The 27,597-nt window shown below is 37.9% G+C and overlaps 1 protein-coding gene across 8 annotated transcripts in view; it reads right to left on the bottom strand.

Moving 5' to 3' along the window:
- The window catches only part of tjp1 (tight junction protein 1), a 126,287-nt gene that overhangs the window by 51,664 nt on the left and 47,026 nt on the right, over nt 1-27,597 (bottom strand). Inside the window, exon 1 of one of the 8 annotated variants that reach the window (XM_015384627.1) lies at nt 2,970-3,433. The exons of the other annotated variants lie outside the window; for them this stretch is intronic. Coding sequence (XP_015240113.1) covers nt 2,970-2,993 — 24 coding nt within the window. The 5' untranslated portion in view covers nt 2,994-3,433. Of the gene's footprint in view, nt 1-2,969; nt 3,434-27,597 lie in introns of those variants that run through there. 8 annotated transcript variants of the gene reach the window in all.

Genomic DNA, 27,597 nt, shown 5'->3' with positions numbered 1-27,597 from the left:
GACGAGGTCTCTTTCTCTTTTTTCTTTTTTGGGGGAACCACAGCTTATCAAAAACTGAAAAGAGTAACAGGATTAAAAAACTTCCATGTTTTTTTTTTTTTCCAAAGCCTTCACAAACTTTTATCAAACATTCCACCCTGCAGTAACGGGCATCAGTGCTGACCTCCAAGATGTGTTATCCTTCTAACTGCAACACTGAACAGCAGTTTATCATCATCTGGATGCACAGCAGATAATAAACACTGATACATCCTGGTGTCTCATCAAGAGGAAGCCGAGAGCATATTGTTTGTCTGATACTACAAGATATGGAAAAACTACAAAACCAGGTCATGTTAGCCATAGTTACAAGTTATGCCTCGCAAGTTGTCATCAGGTTTTGTCTCAATGATTTGGGCCTCATATAGAGTGGCAAGATTTGTACGCTGTGTCTATGTATAAAAAATACTTCTTATTTGGACCTTTGTTCACTTAAAGTATTAGTAAAGACTAAAGGGCTGGTTATACTCCCCGCAGCAGAGCTTGACACAGACATATTTTTGATTTATGTTTATTTTGAGTGTGGTCTGCACTATACGCTGCGGGTCTAGATACGGCCGAGGCGGTGAGGAAGTGGGGCAAGTTTGTGCGACAACACAAGGACATGAGGGTGAAAAAGAGCGGGGGTCCAGGTGGAAAAAGGGTCCCAGCGTTGTTGCGCACCTCGCTCTTCTAGCTGGTCCATCTTCACAAGTCGTTTTCCACAATGGTGGTCATACAAACAAAACAAGCCGGTAAGGTACCAAAGAGGAAATACTCATAGTTTAGAGCGGAGGCAAATTTGACCAATCAGATACCTCCTGTCTGCGGTCACCTAAAATTTAGGAGAGGTGCAGTAGAGCGTCTGCGGAGGGGGCGGGGACATCTTTGCGTTCACAGCGACACCTACGCAGATAACCTGGTTTTGAAGTATAAATCAGCCTTAAGGCTGGCTGACTGAAAACGTTTTAGACTTTTTCTTTGAAACCTTATACTGGGTTTCTTTAATTTTATGTGACCTGTAAAATGTGTTAACCAAATCATGCAAGTTTCATCCAAAATACATCACAGCAAAGAAGGAGCAAATAATATACAGAAAAATGAAATAAGATTGGAAGAACACAGTGATCTTTATTCTAGCATGCTGGCATATCATATTCCTTTCTTTCATTTAAGCCTTTTGCCATAAAATTGACCTCGAGAAGACACTAAAAGTTCAAACAATGGCTATGTGCTGTGCATGTACCCATAAAATTAAGCTAATCTGAATAACATCTGTAACCATTTATTTTTGTTTCTTGGATTAGAAAAAAGGTATTTAGTAAAATAAATACTTAAGGCTTTTAGTGTGGGGATACCTTAGATTAGGCTGATAAAGGAGGTGCTTAATTTAGAAATGTATTTTTATTATCATATTCAAAACTATTTCTTATTATAAACTGCTGATGAATGAATTTCAGGGGGGAAAAAACAGTTATTTAAAATTGTAAATATGTAATCTTTACTTTTTTTTTAAGTTTAAAGGTGTACCGCTGACGACAAATGTTACTTTAGGCCATGAAGTCATCCGTTTATGTCTGGGACGAAATTACAGCACTCGTTAATCCAACAAAAACACAACAGGAAGGGAAAACTTTATTCAGAAAGCTGTAAAGATGGTTTAGTCTTTACAGGGGAGTTTACTACTTCTTTCTAATTCATCACAAAAATAATTATATTTTCTTTCATTTAAGAGCCATTTGTTGCAGCATAGCATGTTATGTAATTACCAACTGCTGCATTCAAGGAAATAGAAATTCAGAGCATACTTTTGATTTCAAACTGAAAGTGACAGACTGCCGAAAAATAAAGCACAGGCTGCAAAGGAGATTTTCAAAATTAGAAACAAAAAAAGATGTAAAGAGGTGGAGATACTGACTGTTAGAGGTTTGTTACTAGCAGGACCTGTATTGCTATAGTAAGTTTTATATGAAGGTGTGACCCAACCATCATGTACAGTACAGAAACGTCATCGGTTGACTAATGCAGCTGGTTTCGTCTAACTGGATCAACCTGCCAAACCTGAATAGCACCACCACTGTTGGACAAACTCTACACATTCCAGACTTGTCAAAGTGAAAAATGAAGGCATATGAAACAAACATGAAATAAGAGAAAACTAAGTCTTGAGTCTAATTAATCCAGTTAATAAAAGAATTTAAACTTTTAAGGAAAAAAAGCCTTTTAAATGTATTTTAGGATGCAGGCTATTTTTAAATGGGGTTAAAATATAGGAATAGAGCAGCCTCCATATGATGAAGCTGTTCTTAAAACCTCACATGACCCTAATTTGAAATCCAATTAAGATTCCTTATTAGAAAGATATTAAGTGTCATATTTTTTCAAGACAAACCCATTTATAGCTATTAGGAAACCTATTGACTCAACACCTATAAAGAAAACAAGACAAGCATGTCAGATATGATTAATACTGGATGTTCAGATTATTTTTAAGTTCTGCTCTATGGTGTATCATTACCTTAAAAGTTATTAAAACAACTTGAATATCAAAATAATGGACAGGCAGAGTTTATTCTTCAGATTTATAACATAACTCCATATTTTGACCAATAACTTTAAAAGGACCAGCTCTAAAACAAGCAGGGTGACTTATTATTAGCCCCAACCAGTAAAGGAAAACAAAATTATATAAACATCTAATGTTTTATTCTGTTAAATCAAACACAGTACAATCATTCAAGAGGTGTCCACTTCAAAATACAGCCAAAGCCCGAAAGACAAACACAAAACACCACCAGCGTTTTCCTTATTCCATTACTCTGAGCAGCAGTAAAAGTTATCAACCAAATGTACACTTAGGCCCGCCTATACATTATATGATATTTTCTTACATAAGCCAGCAGCATACAGAACAGACTTGTTAGTGGAGTTTCCTCCGGCCAGGTACCCACCTTATTTGAAGCTTTGGAGGACATTTTCCTCTGCTATTCCTCCACAGCAGCAGGTTTAAAGTTGCTCCTGTCGCTTGTCTTTGGTTAACCGCTTGGGTCACAGTGCTGTTTTTTTCTTTTCCCCCCAGCAAAATTTCTCCCAGCAGCTGCCGCCACGACGGGCTGCCTTGTTATTTTATTTTATCCGGGACGACGGGAAACATGTCATGAAAAGCCGTGCGGAAAGTCCAAAGTTCATTATCTTATCTTCGCCGCCTGTGACGCTAACCTTGGTCCAGTCGGGAATGGTATCATGGATAGAGAAAGTCGGGTTGAAAGGGGGTAAAAAACAGAGCAAAATGAAGATATTCCCTCCTCGTTGTGGCGTTCTGTTGCTAACCTCTGGATGAAAAGTTGGGGGGAGTATTCATCAGTGGGACAGTATGCTGCAATGGCTACGGCAGGCTGAGGAAACCTCTCCCCCTCCTGCTCTCGGATCTGTGAGCAACGGCCGTGTCGTGAACGTGCAGGGCAAAACCATTTCGCATAAGTAGGGGGGCAAAACAAAAAAAGAAACCCTAACGCACCACCGATTCAGAACCATTCATATTTTATGTAAAATTTCCGATTAAATATAAATCTGCAGTATGCAATGTTTTCATTGAGCCTTTAAAAATAGGTCACTAGTAATAATTTTAAATCACGGCGAGTATCATCTACCCCCTTTCTATTTTCTCAGAATTAAACAGCCTGGGATACAATGAGGAGAAGCGACACCGCTGTCCTGTTGATGCTGAATGCTCACATTCCCTGGGAGACGATGAGGAAACGTTCATCATTACTCTGGGGCTGCTGTGCAGGGGCGCATCAGAGAGATCCTAAACGAGTTCTTATTTGGGGATCCCACTTACAAAGTAGAGATGCTAAAAACAAAATCAAAAGTCATAAAAGATTTGTTTGTGTGTGTTGCGGTCACGTTTATGGGAGGGTGAGAGGGCAAGGCAATGGTTCATACATACCACAGCAAATACTATTCTGCATGAATCACAGCATTTTTGTGTGACTTATTTAATTAATTAATTAAGATTAATTCTCTTTTCTTGCTAACCCAATCATATTAAAATGTTGAGTTTAGAATTATCCAATTTAGTTTTGAATAATTTTTGTCTTTTACACTTTCACATTTCACTGAGCAGATCTAACTTTGTTATAAAAGCACAACCCTTCCCCCAGTGGACAGTGCCAGGAGACAGTCAAGCTTGGGAAAGAGCAGGGAGGGTGTGGCCAGGAAAGAAAATTACAGGGAATTTGATATGACAAAAAAAATCTAAGTACCTACCTAAAATAAAACATTATACAGACTAAATGGTAAAACTATCCTCACCTAAAACAAATGTAATAATCAATATTCGCTATAATCAAAATTCAAAGTCCCGACTCAGCTTGGTAGTTCGTCTACGTTTAAAACGTTCATTTGTATTCAGATGTTGGAATAATAAGCAGAACAGTTTTTTTTATTATTGTTATAGTTGTAACATGACTGTAGTGGCCTTATACAAACTGTGGAGAGAACCAGTCTACAAGCAGGAAACTGAATCACTAACACCCCCCAAGATTATATCAATCCGACGTCCCATTTTCAAGTTCTGGAATCAACGCGGCATTATTCCTAAACGCGAGGGCTGTGACATGGACTAGAAACAAGTTGTACCTTTTCAGTCAATTGTAAAACATCACTGCAGTGGGTGCATTTTCGGCCAAAGAGGGCATCACTGATGTTTTTTGGGCATAATATTGAAGAATTAAACAAGTTTATATAAAAATATAGAAATTTGCTGAGTAACATAAAGATACCACCAAATACGTGCAGTTTGTCTCCAAACAAATGTGAAATTGTGCTTCAGATACTTTATAAGATAACATCTGATTTGGTAGTCGACTCCTCCTGGTAGTCTGGTGCTCAATGGCGAATTTAACCTGTTGTTTTTGGCCTTTGCAGCGCTTCCCTTCTGTCTATTTAAATTAAAACATTCACGTGTTCTCTGCAGTTTCACCATTTGCTGCACAGTTTTTCATTCGCTGCACATTTGCACCTGTCGACCTGAATATTACACCTCTCTGGGTGGCAAGCCATATCATCCATTTTTTTTTAAGCCACTTATCCAGTGGCAAAACACAAACACTTGGTTCCTTGTGTGACATTAAAGACCCGAAGCGATCAGACCAAACAATAGGAGATTTGTGAACCTCATTAAGTATGGCTCATCCTTTGGTGAGAAAATTTAAAGATGACTCTATGATGTGTACAGCATGGGAGTGTCAAGCAATCACGCTATTTAGGAGGGAGACAGGTTTTGCATCCTGTAGTTAAACATGTTTTGGCAAATCTATCCCAGAAAAAAAAAAAAAGCAAGCCTGAAAACAGTAACAGTAACGGTAAAAACTAGGGTGGAACAATAGCAGTGTGCATTTTTTGCTGCATGAGGGAGGGAAGGTACAGCAGTGGGGCGGGGGGAAAAAATCCGTGGCCACTGTCACTCTTGTGTTTGACTAAAAGAGCTACTTTGTGGTGTTTTAAAGCTTTTTTAAGAATATAAACATAAAATGATGTGAGCAGTAAGCCATGATGGTTTGTTGCATAAGATAAATTTATGTCCTTGTCCTGCTTTCCGTTTTTTATGAACAATTACAAAAATTGTTTGTACTTTGAAATAGATTTTAAAAACTGAAAGGAATATCACCTGTATTGTGGTTTAAAAGTCAATGCACAATAAACCTCATATGCCATTCTGTTAAGTAATCAGTTCCTAACTACAGGATGAGTCAGTTCAGTCTGCCTTGTTTCCCGGTTCAGTTTCTAGCACATTTCATTTGCATTATAGGGTTGGGTCAACCAGAGCAAAACAAAATGCTAAACTTAAAAAAATAAAATCACTGTAGTTAGAGTAATTGAGAGCATATAAACCCAGACACACCCTGTCTTTTCCAAACAAACCAAGCAATCGCATTCCCCAGATCTCACTCCCCCTAATGATCACTTCCTGTGTTTCTTTCCTCCTCAGCAGTGGAGGAGGGCTTGGTGTCAGCGTAGGTGGTCTTTAAAGAGTTAATTCCCACCAGGCGTAATCCTACAAGACCAAAATACCACGAGTGCGGAGCAGCAAAGATGCCTTGAAGGTGAAAAGTAATAGATGACCTCTGTGAAGGCGGGTTAAAGTGGATCAAGACGGAAAAACTCTAAGCCCCCTTACCTAATCAGGTAAACACACAAAATGAACAGAAAAGCCAATAAAAACTCTTCCATCAGGGTCCACTATCAATTTCCTGAAAAAAAAAGTGTCATTCATAACATATCTGACAGTAAACACATAAAACTGTGAGGATCTACTAAAATAATACATACTAATACAGATGCAAGCCTCTCACTCCGTCTAAAAGTCCTTAGACGCTTCTCAGGATCAAGAAGTGCTGACAGAAGAATGTTAAGCATGGTTAAGGATTTTCACCTTAAAATCTTAAAATAATAACCAAGCAAAAATCTAAAGTCCTGCCTTTTAAAAACGGCAGCAATCACTTTTAAAATAAAAAAGGAAATATCCTTCTTCTGCTGGTCACTACTTTCTCTTCATCCACTTCGGTGAGGGTGGCTCAGATGTTCTTACAGACCGAAATGAGACATTAGTGACACTCTGTCGTGATCAAAGTTATCTCCTCTGCTTTGCATCCCTGCTCTAATCTTTCTCTCTCCCTCCCTCTCTCTTATGTATTTCACAAACACAACCACATATGCAGAGATGGCTCTTCTGGACAACAGGCGGCTTCAAAGCTCAGGTGCTCTCATGGAAGAGCGGGCACATGGAAAACAAAGGCGAACATGCAGCCTCACATTTGGCTGGAACACATCACAAGGTTCACTCAACCCTGCGTCTCCTGCAGCGAAAAGGCTAATGTAGAGTAAAACCGACTTGGAAAAAACAACTAAATCGGCTGACCGTTGATGCACAAAGAAGCGCTCACATGACAGGAAAAATGAAGCTGACCTGACGAGTGAATTGAGAAGTAGGATTGCCGAGCAGATGCTTTTTCCCTGTTTACTTCTGGCCTGTGTTAAGGAGTTCTAGAGAAGATGTGGGACCCCTCCTCTGCCCTGTTGACTCAGGCCTTGCCCTCGTTTCCAGCAGTGACCCTTTTTTTTTCTCTTGCTAATATGAAACTTCTGGCCCCCCAAAAGCAGCCAAAGTTTTTCAGTCCAGATGGCAATGAATCATAATTCAGCTTTAAAACAAATATAAACATAAGAGCTGTTAAAAAGAGCAATATATATCTATTTTATTCTTGCTATACCTATCTTGAAACACAATCAAATGTTAAAGAGAAGTAAATTGTATAGTATAATAAAACGCTGAATGTTGGAAATTGTAAAACATATACCAATCTTAGGTTTACATTTTATCACTGCTGCACTTTAAATGAAAATGTCTTAGAGCTGTACTGAATGTACAAAATGACAATAAAGTCTGCCTGAGTCTCTAAGTCTAAGTAAATAGTATAAACTGGAAGGGAATGTAGTTATGTGACTCAAACTGAGAATTTTCTTCAAGTAGGAGGTCAATCTGATTTATGTTTAGTTTGATCAGGGGTCGTAATCTATTAAAATTTAGAATAATCAACCGGTCCCAACACAGTCCTGATCTCTAGGTGTTTGAGTTTTTTGTTTTTCTCTGTTTCTCCCCAGTTGTTTTTTTATTTTTTATTTTAAGGCATTTTATTTTATTCTTGTTCAAGTTTCCATTTATTGTATTATTTCTATCCACACTTTTTTCAATTCACTCCACTAAATCCTTGTACTCACTGGTCTCAGCTGTTCATCTCCACCTGATTACTCTCATCTATCCTGCTATGTTTTTCACCAGACCTCCCCTTCAAATGAGCTCTCTGGTTCTTATTTTTCTACAACTGATTCTCGTTGTAATTTTCCCCCTCTTTGTCATTTAGAGCCTGTATTTTTCATTCTGTCTGAACCTTGCTCATTTACATAACCTACACATCATAACATGATCAGAATCAGTTCAATAAAGAATGTATCCTTTTCACAGGATAAAAATTGTAAAAAAATTCTACATGATTTTATTCTCCATGGTTTATCAAAATATAACACTAAGACAGAATAAATGGATGTTTAGTGCTGAAAGTTATGGAATGGAAGTTTTACGGAACCTTGAGCCAGTCGAAATTCAGCAAGTAATTCAATAAGCAATTAGCCAGGGATTAAAATCGACCAAGTTTTTCTTGATAAGTTTGTTAAACGAACATCCTGAAACATTTGAGCATCAAAAATCTATCCAAATGTTATTCAAGTGGGGACAGATGAACATGTAGATGTGTTCATTGTTCCAGGAAGTGAAGTTTTTCAAGAGAATACATTTAATTTTAATTTTAATAAAATAATTTTTCCAAATTAAATAAAATGTGATCATAGTAACATTGTAAGTTGATTTTGTAGCAAGAATAAGACAAGACTCCACTGAAGTAAGATTAACAGACATATCCGAGTTGGGCATATTAAATATATATAAAACAGCAACAACAACTGAGTTGAGTGATTTCATTTTAAATCTGAAACATTATGATTATTACAGAATATTATAAAGTTTAAATATATTTAAAACCCAAGATTGTCATGATGTATCTTTGAAAATAAATCCAACAACAGAAAGGAGACCCTCATTTTATTTCTATCTTGCCTCAAACAAACATGTCCAACAGAACTACATAAAAACTCTTCATAAGAAAGCCTCTCAGGAGGTTTTCTACAACATGTTACATTTTTTCCACTCATTTGAACCATCTATTGAACATGTCAGCGCAGCAAAGATAAAAAAAAAAACTGTATCTACTTAATATATTATTAGAGATAAATAGCCTGAGCTAAAAGTAGAACAGCTGAGCTGAAATCTCTGCCATTCATTTTCTTAAATTCACCGCACTGCACAAGAAAAGTAAGCTCGTGTGAGAAGAGTCTGAAGTGCTGTTATTTTGAGCGACACTTAGCTCCACATAGTTCTTGTGATAAAGAGGAGGAGGAAAAAAAAAAAGCTTTGGCTGTACTAAATTTACCACGGTGGGTCAGTCACGGATAGAAGTCAACCAGGCTGCCTTAAATCTTCTGAAGATTTACTCTGGAATGAAAAAAAAAAATCTTAAGCATCTTATGTTTTATGTTCTGCCCAAAAGACAAGTGATACTGAGCCCTTTAAAGCTGGAAAGAAGAAACTGCTGCAGTGAACCTGGCTGAACTTTTCTCTACCTATTAGTGATACAAAAAAAAAAATACAAAAAAAATGTTGCAGTCCATCATACAAGATGGTTTCAAAAAGGTTAAATTCAGGTTATATTTCTTCTTTGAAATCACCAAAAAAAAAAAATGCTTACAGTAGATATGTGTTTGTGTATTGAGGCTAGTACCATTTAACCTTGAACCTGTTATGGTGTGTTTTGTTATCCTGGTAAATCTAATTTAACAAGTTTGACCGACATATTCTCCAAAATAAATGTATTAAACTTTTCTGTTGGTATACTCTTGCATTATTCATGGCCACTGCGGCCACTTCTCCAACCATAACAATTGCAAAAACACTGTTCTTGGCATCATTCTGCATATATATATTTATATATACACACCATCAAAACATTTAGTCACTGAAACATTTATAAGAAGTACCTGAAAAAATGACTTAATGCAACATACATAATGAAGAACTGCTAAAAATGGTAAAAGAAGGAAAGTTAAACTATCGTTGATGCAAGTTGCATTTTAATTCAATGTGAGCTTTGCTTCCATCTTGTTGCACAGACTTTCTAATTAATAATAATGATTTTCCAGTTTAAGTCGAAAGTTGGACATTTTGAATTCCAAGGATAAATGAAACATGATATACAGTTGTGCTTGAAAGTTTACATACCCTCCCATTAAAAAACACGATTAATTCACATTACTAATTCGAATAACATAGAACTGAAAAAAGTAATGGTAAATAAAAATTTACTGAATGATAATTTAGTAAAATTAAATATTGACTTTAAATTTTTGTTTAAAAAAAAAATAATAATAATAAAAGACAAATTAAAGAACCTTGCTCATGATATGAACAGTGAACCAACATAGGTGCAGAAGTTTGACTGAACCTTTCCTGAATATTAAAACTTTTGGCAATTTGAACTTATTTTACTGTTTTCTAGCTGTTTTTTTCTGTCTTTAGTAGAAGAGTACGGAAACTTTCAAACACAACTGTAAGTGTAAAGGAAAGCATAGGCCAATGCAACATTCTGTGCTGCAGGTTGCCAAGCCTGCACGGAAAACAAGGCTGTAAATAAGGTTGAAAATACACAGAATCTCAAGGTAAAATCCAAAAAACACACAGCTCTCTGTGCTGTGTGTGAGTGTGTGTGTGTATGAGGGAGAGCGAATGAGGGAGAGGTTTGGCAGTAAATACCTCATGAACAACAATTCAACCTTTTCCCTCCTTTGTTCCAGCAGCGTTCAAAGAAATTGTAACTTAAGTAGCATGCAGTTGCCATCCTGTTGCTATTTATTTTTAAAAAAAGGAATTACAATATATCTTAGTCGTGCCAACAAAGTACACAGTGTTCTTGCTGGCATGACATCAAACTTTCTGGTTTTTGTATCTGTGCATCTTTTATTTCAAATGCTTCTAAATGCGTAGCATGTAAATGTTGTGCCAGTGTGAACAAACACAAATCGAAAAAAAAATCTTTAATGGCATAACATTAGTATGTAAGTTTGGGGAATTTTGGAGTCAAAGAGGGAAAAAAATGTCTCAGAAATGTGTTAAATCTGTTGCCTCAGTGCCAGGCAGCAATAACATGAGATTGTATGTTAGTGCTCTCCACTCAGACCAAGGTGCAATAGCATGACCGGTCCATGCCTGGCCTGCTGACACATTATGGGTTGTTTATAACTTGCTGGCGTAGTTGCATATGCAGAGGACTCAGCAATATGGGGAAATATCGAGAATAAGTATTGATATGAGTTAGGTGCTAAGTATGCACAGATGGATAGCATTTTGTTCCACACATCTTTAAATGAAACTAAAAAGAATGTGAAACATATGTAACCAGTCAGTCACCAGCCTCACAGAAACATGCTGCCTACTTCAGTCTCACATGTCACCATAGTGAGACTGAAGAGGGCCGCAATAAAGGTCCAGCTATTTGGCTCAAGTAACTGTATAAGTTTAGACTACAACAAAAGTGCAGAAACAGAATCAACACTCTGCAAATTATCTCACGATTATCTTTAAATCACTTCTGTATCCCATATCATAATCAAGAGAAAGAGAAGTCTGTCATTAGTTGGGAAACAGTGACTGCAGTGTTACAGCTGCTGGTTTCAGACATGAGGCTGATTTAATCTGAATCAGATAATCTAAATGGATTCAAGTACTTCTATGCACAGTCCAAACCAAACATGTTTCCTTTTTTTTTTCTACATTTACCATTTAGTACAGGCTGGAGCCTGCAACAGATATCACCAGTAACTAAAAACTTAGCTGAAAACCATGTTTAGATGTAAAATTGTCCAGACAACAAATATCACTAATGCACACCTTACTCTGCAGCAGTGAAGCACAGCAGCTAGTTTAGTAACTGTTGCACTTGGCAATCAAAACCCAAAGTACCTTTGCTTTTATTGGCGTAACTGTAAAAAAGATTGCTCTTTTGATCCTTTACTAATAAAAATCAGTGGCCTGTTTAAAGTACACCGCAAGCTTTTAACTTTTTCACTTGAAGATCTGAATATTTCTTAAAGGGGAAAAAAACAACTCACTATTGATTAGTTAAAACTGTTTTGAATAGCATCAAACAAAAACAAAAAAACTTTCACACACTTAAAGAATTTCGTCAAACATTTCCTTTTTCCACCCATCAAAGGTAACTTAACCTTTTTACAATCTTTCTAATTCTCAGACTTTGATTTCCTTTCATCATTAATATAAAAACAATATTTTTAAGCTTTTCCTTGCTGTTGACTTGATATTATTAGAATCAGAATCAGAAATACTTTAATAATCCCAAAAGGAAATTACTTAATTTAATTACCTAATTCTTATATCTTTTTCTTGTGATAATTGTTTTCTAGTCTTTTTTTTCAGCACTAAAGCAGACGTTCAATATGCCAATGAGTGGTCCAACATTCGTGTTAGAAGTCAAGTGTGGTGTGAATCCCCAGTTTAGTGGTCCAGACATGATCTACACAACAGCTGCAGCTCAAGTTACTGTGATGACAGCAGGCAGCAGGCATTGAAATGCAGTTTGGCACATATTTAAAGAGCCATGTAATTGATTTTTAAGCTAGAGCAAAGTTTTAAAGGTCTAATACACAAAGTAACTGCTGGTTAAGGCTGTCACTCAATGGGAAAACAATAATTTTCTATTAAGAGTTTAAGGATTGTTTGGCTGATGCTCAACAGCGCAGTCACATATCTGAGCCTTAAACTTAACACTGACGCTGGGTTGTGGCAACTATTACAAAACAGTGTACTTCTCTTCAAAAAATCTTTAACGGAAAAACATTTCCTTTTTTTCTGCACATCAGCATCAGTGTACATATTTCTTGATATTTAGATAGAGAGAAAACAAAGCAACAATTTGTTAACGTTTTTTGGAAAAAACAAAACAAAACTTTTTTGTCAGCAGAACCAATGAAATCACAATTACATCAAGTCCCAGAGGATGCATTTTTTGGTATCGTCGCAAAGACGTGATTTGATAAACAAAGATGGGTTCCTTCTTAAATACATTTACATTAACTTTTCCTGGGTCCATCTAAACAAAAGAAATCCTCAACAGCCTCTCTATGTGAGCTAAAGCACTGTTTCTAATGTAAACAGCAATGGCATCAGCCTTGTTATCAGCCTTTGTCTGCATGGGTAAGCAGAGTTCCTACAAAACACACACAATGACACTCATTGACTCTCTGTATAACCGTAGGAAGATCCTTGGTTACTATTCTCATTTAAGAGCTTTAAAAGAAACTTTGTAGAACTAACCCTTAAAAGTCGGGATTTGTTCATTATTAAAAAAAATATATATATGAATATGAAGTAAACAGTCTACCGTAATAAGAGCCATTTCAACCACATTACAGTTTAAAGGGTTTAACATTGTATTTTAGGGTGTAGAGCTGGTGATAAGATAAAAACTATGAGGAAAAAATAAATAGGAGAAAGTAAACAAAGTAGAAATTAAGACCAGGATGTGTGAGAAAAGGGGCCAACTAAGAAGAGGAAACAAGGAGAGCAATTTAATGACATAGTTAACACAAAGATGTCAGCAAAGACAATAGACATTGTTAGATAAGATGAAAGTAGAGCTGGACTTAGCCAACCCACAGTACGCTGCTCCCCATGTGCAGTGAACTGGGCATCAGGCCTGATAAAAGGACAGCCCCCCCATGAGTAGAGTCATACTCCATGACTCTTCTCATGGTACTGCCTGTTACTGTTACATTCCAACAGTATGAAGCTGAAGCACACAGTGCAAAGAACTGGGAACAGCAGGAACTTTAAGAATAACAGGTCAAGAGAGGCTGAATAGAACAAACTGAGAGACAACTATGTGAAGCAGGCAACTGTGGTTCTGCAAACTAAACTGTTTGACTTCAAAGACAAAACAAGTGTAAAAAGTGTGCAGAAAACCTGATTTAATGGTTCACTGATAATAAGATAGAGGGACCGTGAAGAGTATAAAGATTTATCAGAGATATTATCAGAATACAGCTTAATGAGGGGAAAACCACCTAATTCTGCTTTATCTTTAAGAGACTCTTTGCAAATCGAAAAGTGACACAGATGACTATGTCTTCTTCTCAACAGCTGATGGTTGTCAGGTTGTGTGTAGGTTTTAGGGGACCCAAACGCAGAGACGGAAGCTGAAGTGGTTTCTTTCAGATTTAATGGAAAAAAAAACAAACGTAAAAAACAAAATTCAAAGGCCAGAACTCATCGCTCCAAAGTGACTGCGGCAAGTTAGGCCTATATAATCTATAAAAATATACTTTTTATGAAGTTATCAATCTAAACAAACCTCATCATCTCTTGACAAAATAGGTGATGCAAACGTTGTGAAAATGTTGTACCATGACTGTCAGGGTTCCCGTGTGTTCGTTTGTGAGTGATGAATCTTTTTTTCCTGAGAGGATCTTGGTGGAGTACCTGGGCTGCCTACACAGGTGGAGCTTGTCAGCTTCATCAGAGTGCTGTGCTTAAAAGTTCAGCAGAGCGTTCAGTAAGTGCTCGATGATTTACATTTACCGGTAGTCTTTCTGACCATCTCTTGTTAAACCCTTTCTAGTAGTTTGATTATCTCCTGTGAACTTATCTCCTGTGAAGTAGCTCAATCCCTGTGCTTGTTGTCTCTAGGTTTTTCTCTTGCTTGGTTTCAAGAAGATTCACTTCACAGACTCACCTCCTGTGGATTTACCAGCAGGTTAACTACCTGCCCGCTCCACCAACAATCATTTCCAACTCGGCTCCATCAGACTCCTGGAACTCTGTATTTCCAACCATCTTGCATTATCAGAGGTATACAGTCAACCTCCCCACACGGGACCAAGGCCATCTTCCCTCCACTGTCCGCCCCGAGTATTCTGAAGTAAGTTCTGTTTTTTCAATCCCCTATCAAAGGAACCTCCTCACACTCCTGAAGGAGCAAGAACTGTGTGTTTCTCAGTGTTTTGTCACTAAATCAAATTTTCCCCAAATTTAAACTTAGTTCTGCATATGGGTCAGAAGATTAAATCCAAACATGACTATGCAGCCTTTGTATAGTCGGAGGGGGAGAAATGGTCAGTTCATTTCGCTACAGTCTAAACATTAGAAGCTGCTGAAAATTACACACTGTAGCTTTAAATGTAGGGTTAAAATTAGTCCTAAAAAACACAAAAGCATTATTTCATCCAGCATCCTATAAACGGTTGACAAAGGCAGGTTGTGGTGAACTAGTGCTGTAGTATGGAGGATATTTACATGAAGCATTTTGGACCATTTGATAACGCCTGTGCACCATTAAAGCAGCCCTGTCCACTTTAGCATTGTTGCCAACCATATCCATCTCTTCATAGCCATAGTCTATCCATACTCTAGATCACAAAGCCCAAATAAACACAAACTGATTTCTTAACCAGACACAAAGTTCATTGTACCCCAACAGCCTCTGCTGTCATCTGACATGCAATTTATGAAAGAGGGGAGATTCTCAGACTTGGATTTAGACAACTTTTATTGTCATTTTGTATACACAGACTGCATATAAAACAAAATTTTATTTTGTACAGCTTTCATAACATTTCCATTTCTTAAAGTGCATCAGTGCAACGGTGTGGGAGAACAGAAAACATGGTGCAAAAAAAAACAATGATATGGAAGTTCAGAGCATTAAATATATATGGTGCAAAAGATGTAGTGTTTTGGTTTGGAGTTATCAGTGTGATGCAGAGTCTGTGACATTATTTGGAGTTTTCTCAACAGTTCAGCTGTCTGATTGCGGTGGGGAAGAAGCTGTTTTGGAATCTGCATCGAATGCTGCGAAGCCTCTTCCCAGAGGGCAGCAGGGAGAACAGTCCATGGAGGGGCTGTGAGGGGCCATTGATAATGTTATGGGCTCAGGACATGCAGTGTTGGGATGAAATGTGATGTTTGAAACTGCATGATGCTATAATTTCAATATGGACCACAATCTCTCATGAAAGCATCTCACACCTTGCTCAATGTATGCTAGAAAAGAGCTAGGTTAGCTCTAAAAGAAAAAAAATTGTATCCCTGTCACAACCAGTAAGTTGGTGATTATTGTGATTTATTGTATTTCCTTCCAGATGTGTAGTTTCTTTTCACTTCATATAAATTGGATCCGGTAAATCCAGATATTATTCTAATCTGATAACATCAGTATTGTAGAGACAAGTGCTCTTTAAAAAAGATATCACTTAATAACTGTTTTTCTGTTGATTTCTGCATTCGATTTTAGAACAGCTTTTTTGCCTACAAATTTCAAGCTTAAGGATGAATCCTTTCAGGTTTTAATATTAAATCCATTCCGAACTCAGTTTTATAACATTCTGCCTTGTTCAGTGGATGCAAACTAATCAATGAATCTTTTTGGAACAAACACTGTTTTCTGTTGTTGGTTAAGGACTCATAATATTCATTGCATTTGATTTGGCTCAGTAACACACGGCTAGTGGAAACATAATATCTACTAATGGTTGTGCAGGATGGTGCCATCTTTATTTAAATCCAGTAAGCAACATGAGTCAGTGTATCTATTTTTATCTTTTATCCTGAGTTTATTTTAATTGTCCTTTTTTTTTTTAAAAGTTCATTGAATTGGCCCTCTTCCTTCCACTAAAACTACCTTTACTCTCAGAAGACAGCTGTGTATGCTTCTTCAATAAAAAAGAACCTAACAGAAGGTGATGATTTTAAGGAAGCAGAGCATCGGCTTGCTGGACACGCAGCAGCCGTGGGGGCTGCCTCAAGCCTGGTGGTGATGAGATGCGATAGGACCCGACCCTGCAGAAACCCCAGCCTGTGCGTTAGCTGACTAATCCTCTAGCTGTGCAGTGCCAGGATCCAGACTCATCAGCTTTGGTGTTCTCTTGTCAGACTCATTTTTATAATGTCCCAGTGGTCAATTCGAACAACTAATGCCCAACACAACAGGCCCTAATGCCAAGTGATTATGGAGTGCTGTTTTAGCACATTTGTTGCCTGAAAAGAAAGGGAGAGCCACCAGGCAGTGGAGTGGCTCCGTGCTCAAAGGATGAGCCTGATGAGGTCAGCACAAAGGGAGCGGGCCTAAAAGCCAGCCTGAGCCACTGCTGGGTTGGTGGGCGCAGTGGGGCCTGAGCTGGGTCAGAACTGCGCTGGCAGTGGAGCAGAAATGCAGTGCACCATACAGTTCTAGTGAGATCCAATAAAGTTTTGAGTAAATTAGAATCCGCTCGGTATGTCCAATGGAGATTTATTCAGTCAGACAGAGAGAGAAAACACCCCAAAAAACCTCAGGTCAAGGTAAAACCAGCAAAATTATAATTCAGAATGTTAAGGAAAGCTTTGTGTATACACCTTTAAGCTTTCTCTTCCAAATCTATGTTATGTACATAATGAAAATGATCTCTTTATCCTGACAGAAAACGGTCCTAAGTAGATAAACTACTTGGGAAAACATTCGTTTTGACATGTAACAGGCAGGTACTATTAGGGTTTGACAGACATCATCAATAAGAATAATCCTAACAAGAATATAACTACAGATTGATGTAAAACTCAAGACAAATTAATATTTAAGTTTCCATCATAATAATAAAAGGTCCTCCGATTTCTTAAGCTGAAACAAACTTTAGGATTTTGAAAGAAATGATTGTCCTTGATCCACCAAATACTGATTACATATCAAGCATTCCCTCTCTGGATAGCCTGATCTTAACATCACATGATAAACCTAAAAGTTTACTGATTTTTAAATGTTAGTGCATTAATTCTTTCTTACTTAAAACTGTGCAAATATGAACTAATCCTACATAATACTTGTATCCATTAACCAAGTAAGAAAAAAAGTAAGAATGGTGCTGAGGTATTTTCTATTATCTATGTATTTACTTTTCAAACCGTAATACAGTAGTAGCCATTCAAAATTTCCCCACTTTCCTTGATGGGCTCTTGGCTGGTCTTTGGCTGGTCCCCTACAATTCCTTTTTAAACATCAATCTTTGTAGTAAAATATTCTTTCTGTCATGATTTGTGGATATTAAGATCTAAACAGAAGCATCATCTCCTGGTCAGACCCTGTTATTCAGTGAAAGGGTGGAGTTGGAGTAAAAAAATGTGCACGCCAAGGAGAAGGCCAGTAGCTGGAAGTTGGCTGCCATTGTGGCATTTGACTGGGAAGGGCCATTCTGTAATACTTGCCTGTTACATGTTAAGGCTAATGGTTTCCCAAGCAGTTTATCTAATTAGGACAGTTATTCTATCAGGATAGAAAGTTATCATCTTCATTATGTACATAACAAAGATTTGAGAATGAATGGGACCACAGCCAGAGTGGATTATTCTTAACAGTGGGCTCTCTGTCACTTTGTATTTTGAATGTCCTTAATCTAGAATACTGCATAATATCTTTATATGGCTGTAGCCAGTGAAGTGTCCTCATTTACAGATTTGTATGATGTAATGATGGGACATGTGAGGATGTGGCAGGGGGCAACTCTGGGGATGTATAAAATGCTTCTTTAACTGTTATTTTGAGCCAACTTTCTGAAGAAGTGAGCCTGGTGGTAAGCACTGAAATCTGTAACCTGAACCATTTCTCTCGTCTGAGTAAAATCACAATTTCTGTAAATACTGTTGTCATTTCTCAGAGTTATTTAATACATATACATTATGAAGTGTTATTCTAATAGTTTATTCCGAATGATCTCTTCTCAGGATTTAATCCAGGAGAGCAAGCTTAAAGATTTAAACATAGAGCTTTCCTTTACAAAATGGTGTTTCCACCCTGACCTGCAAGTGGCATTACTCATGAAGAGCCACTGATGGACTGATGCCACAGCTGCAGCCACACAAACCGAGGTGAGAGATTTCCCCATCCATTTTCCGTCACTCTTATCCCAAGTGGGGTCGCAAAGGGTGCTGGGGTGTCCATCTCCCGTTGTCAAAAGCCGTGAGGCAGGGTACACCCTTGACAGGTCGCCAGTCCATCGCAGGGCAACACAGAGACAAACAGGACAAACTATGCACACGCACACACACACACACACACACACACCTAAGGAGAATTTGGAGAGGCCGATTAACCTATCAGTCTTGTTTTTTGACTGTGGGAGGAAGCCAGAGTATCCAGAGAGAACCCACACATGCAAACTCCATGCAGAAAGACCCCAGGCTGGAATTTCAACCCAACACCTTCTTTCTGCAAGGCAGCAGTGCTACCCACTGTGCCACTGAGCAGCATGAGAGGTTGGTTTTTAACAAATATCTCCAGTGCTTTTTGAGGGGTGGTTCTCCAGATTTTGGAGATTTTCATATTTTTCTCAGTTTTTTTTTTTGGCAACCGGAAAACAAGCCAAAATTATGCCACAAAAATTGAGTTTCTGAGCAACGCATCTAATCAGGGAAATTTTGAAATTCTGAGAAAGTATGCGAACAACTAAGTTTTGTTTTAATTAAGAGACTAATACCTGCTGATATCCTAAACTTTTTTTTCTTTTACAAAAGCGCTGGCAAACCAGCAGGTGTTGCTTTCCGTATTTCAGATTAATTTTAATGTAAGTAGTATGAAGCTAGAAGAGTCTCAATATCCAAAAATACACACCACAAGATCCATTCATTGGTGTGCATGTGTGGATCTTGTAATGTGCATGTGTGAATCTTGTAATGTGCAAAATAAACCTGCACCGTGTGTGTGTGCATGGTGTTGTTGGCGTGTGTTTGTTCCCTTTTGCTTCAGCACCAGCAGACAGAACAGACTACAGTGTAGAGATGTTTTCCTACAGCTTTCATATCACCTGGGGCTCCCCCTCATTCAAACTAGTGCCACTTACTTGACCATGTGGCACATGGTAAACAACATGGACACAACTCTTTAGTAGGAGAAACTCAGAATGCATCACTCTTATATGGAGGATCAACATATCCTATCAAACAAAGTTCCATAATTTCCATAAATGTTGCACATTTTAATTAGATGAAACCATTGCATATACTTAAAAGCCTAGTTTCGTTGCTGCAGAGAATGAGTATGAGAAGCAACATTCTGCAAACCACAGCTCTGAGGCTGTGATCAGTCATGCCGTCATGCTGTTAGTCATGGTGTATCATGCAGAAGCAGCTAAACCCGGAGGAAGGTCAGACTGTGTGACACATCAGGACACCAAAGAGTACCTGAATCACAGTTTTTAACCGCTGGTTCAAAGAAATTTGCAAAAGCGTATAAAATCACCTACATGAAACTACATCATACAGTAAATTATTTAGTTATATATACTGATTCGCTCTTCTAGATGCTTTTCAATTAGCTATCATTAAATTCTGTCTCTACCATCTGAAACTGAAGCTTTTTAAACCCAATATATATCTAGAATCCACTAGTGTCCAATTTGAGCCTGTTGGTATTGTAACTTCAGCTTCCTGTTCATAGCTGACAGAAAATGGCCCCATTGTTGTTGGTTAGGATGGTATTCTTATACCTGAGTTGATTTCAAGCCAATTTAACCTAATTTTTTTCAGAAAAATTATTTAATTTCATTTGACACTTGACCAATCTCTGCAAAACTGAGAGATGGTTCCACACAAAAACAGTACAAGCATAAGCAAGGACGATAATAATATAAAAAACTAAAATTCCTTTATTAAAACCTTGCATTGTAGATGTTTTAAGTATGTTTCACAAGACTATTCCCACTGCCAGTGAGAAAAAAAAACTGGCTTTTACATATGATCCTAATTTGTAAATTGTGAAAATCTGAGTAGAAAACATTAAATTACTCAAATACTAAAAGTGAATAATATCTGAGTTATAACAAAATATAGTGATGCATCGCATGCATTTTTGAAGATGAAAACATTGCAAAAAATCCAATAAACCGTAAAAAGAGAACAAAGAAGCTTGTTTGATCTCAGTTTTGTTACTTCTTAAGCCTCCATGTTGTCAGTGGTCAGAAATCAGATTTCAAAGTGGATCCATAAACCGTCTCCAAGTGTTTACAGTCAGTACTGTCGGTGTTTGTTTTGTTCCAGTTTTATCTCACCAATCGGGAATTAATTTGTCTTTTCTGTCACTGGATTCATTAGTGCTGAAAACTGTTTTAATTTACTGCCATTATTTAGGCCAGCTACACAGGCACAGTGTCAGAACGGTAATGCAAATCAGCCTGCACACAAAGACAGACATCAACACAATTAAAATCAGGCTGCTCAACTCAAACCGAGGAGACAGAAAGCAAATGATATGCAATTAAAGGAATTTCTTTCCCACATTATCTTCATAAAGACAAAATAAGACCAAAGGCAAGGTATGAGCTCATTTAAATGCTACCCTTCTTAATCTTAGCTTTTTGTTTACACAGTTCAGTGGGTTCTTACTTTACTTCACCAAATATATACGCATTTTTCTTCATATTTTACTTCAGCTACAGGAACCCAGAGGGCTGATTTCCTGGCCTTTCAGTCTTGTCACATGCACTTTGAGTGTGTTAGTTGGTGCTGTTTCAACGTGAACCTCAGGAGCGCTGTATGGAGTGAGAACAGCACCAACCTGGTTTGACATATGTGCAAGGCGTGACATGATCTACACGACACTGCCGCTGATAGGAGAGAAAATATTGATCTAAAGAGCTTCATCTCTAAATTTAGATTCCCATGGGTTCTGGCTATAGTGAGGCATGCACCTCTGCAGTAACATGAGCCCATCAGCAGAGCTGTGTGGTGATCAAAGCTTCAGTGATGGATACCACGACAACTTCCAGCAGTCCCGCCTGAAGTTGACCTAACAACGGTGGGGGGTCCTATAGACTGACCTCATGCTCTCTTCCTCCCTCCATCTTCTCTCACTGTAATAACAGAGACATTCCAGAGCTTGGTCTCAGCCTCACCACAGGCCTCTCCCTTAATTCCAGTGAAGTGGGTGGAATGCAGGACTAGAGAGCCGGGCAGCCAGAGGCGAACAGACGAGAGGAAATGAACATTAATAAACTCAGGTCTGTTATGGCTAGAAGCACCTGGCTGGACCCAGCATAGAGGAGAGAAACCATGAAAACACTGACCAAACAAAGTGCAAATCTGGAGCAAGCCAGTGCAGAATGTAGAAATGGCTGGATTAACCATTTAAGAAGAATCAGAGAGATGGATGAAAGGAAATCACTTGACCCTTCCTGCACTGATTAGATCAATGTGCTGCTTGCAACCAACTACTAACTCTGCACAACACTTGGCTTTTTTTAAAGTGCTCTAAAAATAAAGCAAGATAGCATTGGATTGGAAAGACCACTGGTGCGTTTCTGCCGTGGCTTATGTGTCCTCACTAATTTAATGTTTTTGGATTGAGCATGTTTAAGTTGAACCAAGAGATAAAGTTTCCTAAATAAAACAAACCAATTAAGCCATGTACACAATGTCAAAGAAAGCAGATAAAAACATGATCATCTTGTAACTTAATATGTAAAAGATTAAGATTTTTAGGGTTTCTCGTGTCTGTTTTCTTTATTCTCGTTTGTATTATTTGCCTTAATAGCTTTTTCCTTTGTATTTTGGTTAACAGTTATTTTTCTATAGTTTTCTGTTCTTTGTAAAGTGAGTATTATCTACATCTCAGTTAGTTTCTCCCCTTAGTTTGTCAGTTTTTCCATATCTCTCATCAGCTTTATTCATCTTAATGTTAATTTTCTGCACCTTTTCTGCCCCAACTGCTTCACATCATCTCCCCATTTATTCAGCTGCTCTTAGAGTCATACCACAGTTGTCAGTATATAAGTCACCAGGATTTATTATTATTTCTTGGTTTCTTCCCTCATACTTCTTTGGCTTTGCCCTCTGTTTCTCTGTCTAATCAGTTGCCCAAATGCTCAGCTTCTTGCTTTATACCATTCTGTAAGTTTCCAGCTTAAAAAATTATATTCTTGCCACTCAAAATTTGAATTCAATTTTGATGAATTTAACTGTGATCAAACGTTACTTTTTCTGATCACTTTAAGAAAAACGAAAAAAAAAAAGTAGTAACAGACAAGATTATATGGAGGTTAAAAAAGAGAGTTAACACTTACAGTATCTTAGTGTCTCAGTCAGAGGCAAAGAGATAGAATAAACAGCAAAACATATCAGTAAGGGTGATATACAGCACTGCAGAGGAGTTCGACAACAAGAATAAATCTCCACCTCTACTCTGTGCTTCTTGAAATCAATTCTGTCCATACTGGTTGCTGCTTTATTTATGAGTCACCATTAGGGACAAACCATCAACAGCCATGATGACTGAATTGCTGCTCCAGAGGTGGAGGCAGTCGGGGTTTCACAATTCCTCCCCAGAAGTCCAATGAACAAGAAGAGATGGAGATGGAAGCTATACTCATAAAATCCACCCCACAACCATACAGGAATTAAATAAGAAAAGGGGCAATGAACTTTTCTTTTTGTTTACTTCTCTTTTTGCAATTTTACTTTCCGAGTTTATTTTGGGATTGGATGCAGGTGATGTTTCCTCACATTGAGTTCTGTGCCTGACAAGGGCAATGATAATCTCTGTGATTTTATCTGCATCTATACATGAATGCTGACAAGAGTGTAGCCCTGCATAGAGACAAGACAGGATAAGAAGCGACAACAGAACAGAGCTGTGATTCTCTCTGTGAGTGTGTCAAAGAAAGCAGGATTGTAAAGTATCATGATCTTTCCCAGAAACTCGTAGTCCACCATCACACCCTCTCTACCTGCACTTCATGCATACCTGCTTGGTTTTGCTTTCTTTCTACTTTAGGACAGGAGGAGGAGGCCAACAAGCTTTATTAAAAGCAAACACACAGGAGCAATAACAAGGGGTCCAAGGGTATGAAGACAGTTCAATTACTGGAATCCCTCTGAATAGACATTCCAGTGAAAGAAAACCAGAGATACAATTTTTTGCAAAAAGTATTCACTCATCTCTCGAACCATGGAATTCAACTAGAGGCGTAGTGAATCAAAACACCTGGGCATGCACACTTTGTCTGCAAACATTTGTGAAAAAATGGGATAATCTTAAACCTAGGGCTTAAATTGCTTCACAGATACTCATGGTTGATTTACTGTATCCAAGTATTGCATCACTGAGAGCAAAGCACTAGATGCAGTGCATAAAAAGCACAACACCTTCTGACTTTAGAAAAACTTTGTGGGAATTAGGGGTGGAAATTTCCTGTTAGAACATTAAATTCAATTCAGTTTATTTATATAGCGCCATTTCACAACACATCTCAAGGCACTTTACAGAGACAATGTAACCAGATCATACAGTCAGACTGATTCCAAGTTTTCAATCTAAGGAAAACAAGCTGATTGCGTCGACTCATTGACTCTTCAGCAATCCCTCACACCAAACATGATTATAGCGACAGTGGAGAGAAAAACTCCCTTTTAACAGGAAGAAACATCCAGCAGAACCAGCCTCAGTGTGAACGGTCATCTGCCGAGGCCGACTGGGGTTTAAGGAGATAGAAGCAGACATAGAAAAAGAAGCAACTATACAAAAGGTAAATGTTAACCAGCTCCACAGGGAGCCCCATCCAGGAGCCCTCCAAGCCAGCTCCCATGTCAGAGGATGAAAGAGAGCACTTCCAGTTAGTCACAGTCAGAGAAACAGGACTACACTGAAAAACAGGCCAAGCTCCAACATTTATAAACAAAGGTGTTGATGGCAGCAGCACAGCAGATATTTCTCTCCAGGTTGGAGTCACGGCCACACAGACACAGCCCAGATGAAGCTACTATGAGAAAAAGCAGAGAGAACCTAAAGTTAGAGATTGATCTAACAAATAAATAAATGCAGCAAAATGAAGCAGAATGATGAAATGGGGTCCCTATGTCCTTGAGAAATCTAAGCCTATAGCAGCGTAACTATAGAGATAGCTCAGGATAACCTGAGCCACTTTAACTATAAGCTTTATCAAAAAGGAAAGTTTTAAGCTTACCCTCTAAAGTAGATATTTAACATGAATGTAGGGTATTCCAAAAACAAGGTCAATAAAGATGTGGATTAACACAGATGAATAACTTAGAGAGTCCATACTTCCATCCAACAGAAAAACTGTAAGCTAAATTATAGCAGAGGGAGACCTTCTCATCCAACATTAATGTCTGACCTCGCTAATGCTCTTCCTAGAAGATTTAATCATGTTAAATCTACAAAGGTTAAGACAATATCATTATTATATATTCATTCAACAGAGCGGATCTTCACAAGCACAATATCCTATTAAACCTTATCAATTACAAATCGGGTGTCACAAGTTCATACATATGTGAAGGTAGACAAATTAATACATTAGACAATATAATGTTAAACCTTGCAGGTGGTGTCTCTGAGAAAAGTGCTTTACTAACAATCTTATAAAAAAAAAAAACTTTACTCTTTGCAGTGTAAATGAAGATTTAGCTGAGTACAGATGTTACCAGTCAGATATGATCACTGCTGAGAAGAAGCCTGAGTAAAAAATAGAGAGCTGGGAGAAAAAGCCGCTGACCCGTGGCTGATCAAATCCCCATCACCTGACTGATTAGTCAAACCACACCAACCCTCCTCTCTGCCTCATCTCTCATTTTTAATGAATATTTCAACCTAAAACTAGAGAAATATGTGCAGACGGGAGAATAGTTGAAACCTCCCTTTTGCTGCATCATCAAGGACCGAAAAGGGGATGAGAACATTTTGTTCTTACTGTTTACACAGTTTCCTTCAGCTGCTGTGTGTAAACACACCTTCAGTGGGGGGAATTCTGGCCACACCTGTTTGCTTTTAGAATTAAACTGTTATTTTACGTCTTTCTGAAAATAATCTAAACATTTACATTTACGCGTCGATTAGCAATTAGTGTATGACTATTATTGAAATGTTCAAACTTTCCCCTTACCCTCTTTAACTACAGAGGCAATGGACAGAAGAATAACATGCGTTGGTGTCCCAGAGTGTTTGGAATCTGGCTGTGTGTATTTTGGGGTGGGTTCTGTGCGAACTGGGATTGCTTCCCACAGATCACATCTGATTTTCATCTGGAGTTTTTCTCTATGTTGTGTTTTGTTTTTGCCCTCCTCCTGGAGGCGATCCAGCTACTGTAGCGGAGTACTGCTGCAATGTTAAGCAGGAGGAATTACTACTTTTAGAAATATTTAGGGAGGTGTCAAAGCAAACTTTCGCCTACTTTGGCTACAAATGGTTACTCACATCACCTCTTCATGGTCATAATTTTATGGCAGATCGGTTTATGTGCCAGTGACATTCAAGTGAACATGAATCTGTTCTTATCTCTGTGATGCTGTTTCCTCTGATGCCACTGCCACTCTGTGAGGCAGTGAGATCCCCAGTGGCTTTTTCTGGAACATCAATTTCGGTTAATTAAATTTTTTGGCATCTGCTTTGCCCATGAAGTCACAGAGGGAGCCACAACAGCGCAAGCATCTGCAGATCTGTCAAGAATTTTAATCCAAGTCAATTATGAAATATAAAACATGTTACAAATGAAGGCTTTTGCTTACTTGGATGCAGAGAATTAAACCGCATATAACTCATGGTTTCCAAATAACAGTGTAAGAGCGGGTGAAATATTCAGCAAGGCTGATGAGTTAATTCCCTCCTTTTAATCAAAAGATCTGTAACCTGATCAAAAGATAAATCATTTTTGGATCAGTTCATATAAAGTTTGAAAAGATTTCTTCAAATCTGGAGTGTAAAATATAAGAAAGTGTAAAAGAAGGTAAACATTTAAGAAACACTTGCTTTATTAGAGGGCAGTTTGAGTGGTAGATTTTCAGGCAGATTTTTAGTAATAAAATCCTGCCCTCTGCAGGATCTTTAATGCTACTGAGCTGTTTTCCAAAGACCAAGCAACTCTAGCATCTTTTTCAATCTTCACAAACGCAAAAGCGCCACTAGTGGACATAAAGGTCTACTGCAACATTGTCAGTGACAACCCTGATCTTATGTTTACCCAAAGTCAGAAGAGTAAATAATAAAACACACTATCTTAATAGATGTTTTTAGATAAAATTTCTGAAATGCAATGAAAAAGATATATTAGAAACCCCTTCAATGTTATAAAAGTTCACATCAGCTATTTTTAAAATGATATTTTTCTAAACATCTCCATGACAGGCAGACGTTTGATGTTTGAACTTTAACCCCATAGATCACTGAGGTCCCTCGTCTCCTGAACTCAGGGAGTCATTGAGCAAAAAGTCCTGAGTCATCTTTTCCAAACAAACAGCACACTCACTCTGTCTTTTGTCCCTTTAGAGGACAAACATTAATTTTCTGTAGAAGGAGTCTAGTCCTTATTTTATCAGGCCAAGATCCACAATGAATACAGCTTTCAAGTCTTTCTTGTGGCCTTAGAGAAATTGAAGCACATACAGCCAGAGTATGAGAACATATTTAATCTTCACAACAAAAGCAAAATCAAATAGAAAGAACATACACAAACATGCTTTGTTTTTTCATCTTGTAGACAGATCTTACACAATGCTTTCTAATGCTTTCTGCCGTTTTCCCTGCAAGCAACTTCCGTATTATTTGACTAATGTGTAGATTCTACAACAGGCCTCAAAGATAGAGGATGCTGGTGGACTCACAGTCATGTGTCAGCCTGACTGAAAAAGATGTTACACAAAAATAATCAAAGCATTTTTACATTTTTTGAAAAGAAACATCAATAAAACTCCACAAATATTTATTTATATTCTTCTCAGCAATAAAATACAGTTTTACTTATTGTACAGCTTTTGTCTTTTTTTTTTTCTCTCTCACTGAAGTTTTGCATTTTGACAAGCTTTAAAGGGATAGTTCGGGATTTTTGACATGAATCTGTATGGCATCCCCATCACCAGTGTCATGC

The sequence above is a fragment of the Cyprinodon variegatus genome, unplaced genomic scaffold (assembly GCF_000732505.1).
Source record: "Cyprinodon variegatus isolate N-32 unplaced genomic scaffold, C_variegatus-1.0 Scaffold15, whole genome shotgun sequence".
Lineage (NCBI taxonomy): Eukaryota > Metazoa > Chordata > Actinopteri > Cyprinodontiformes > Cyprinodontidae > Cyprinodon > Cyprinodon variegatus.
The sequence above is the reverse complement of the archived record's forward strand: the minus strand, read 5'-3'. Positions and strand labels throughout refer to the sequence as shown.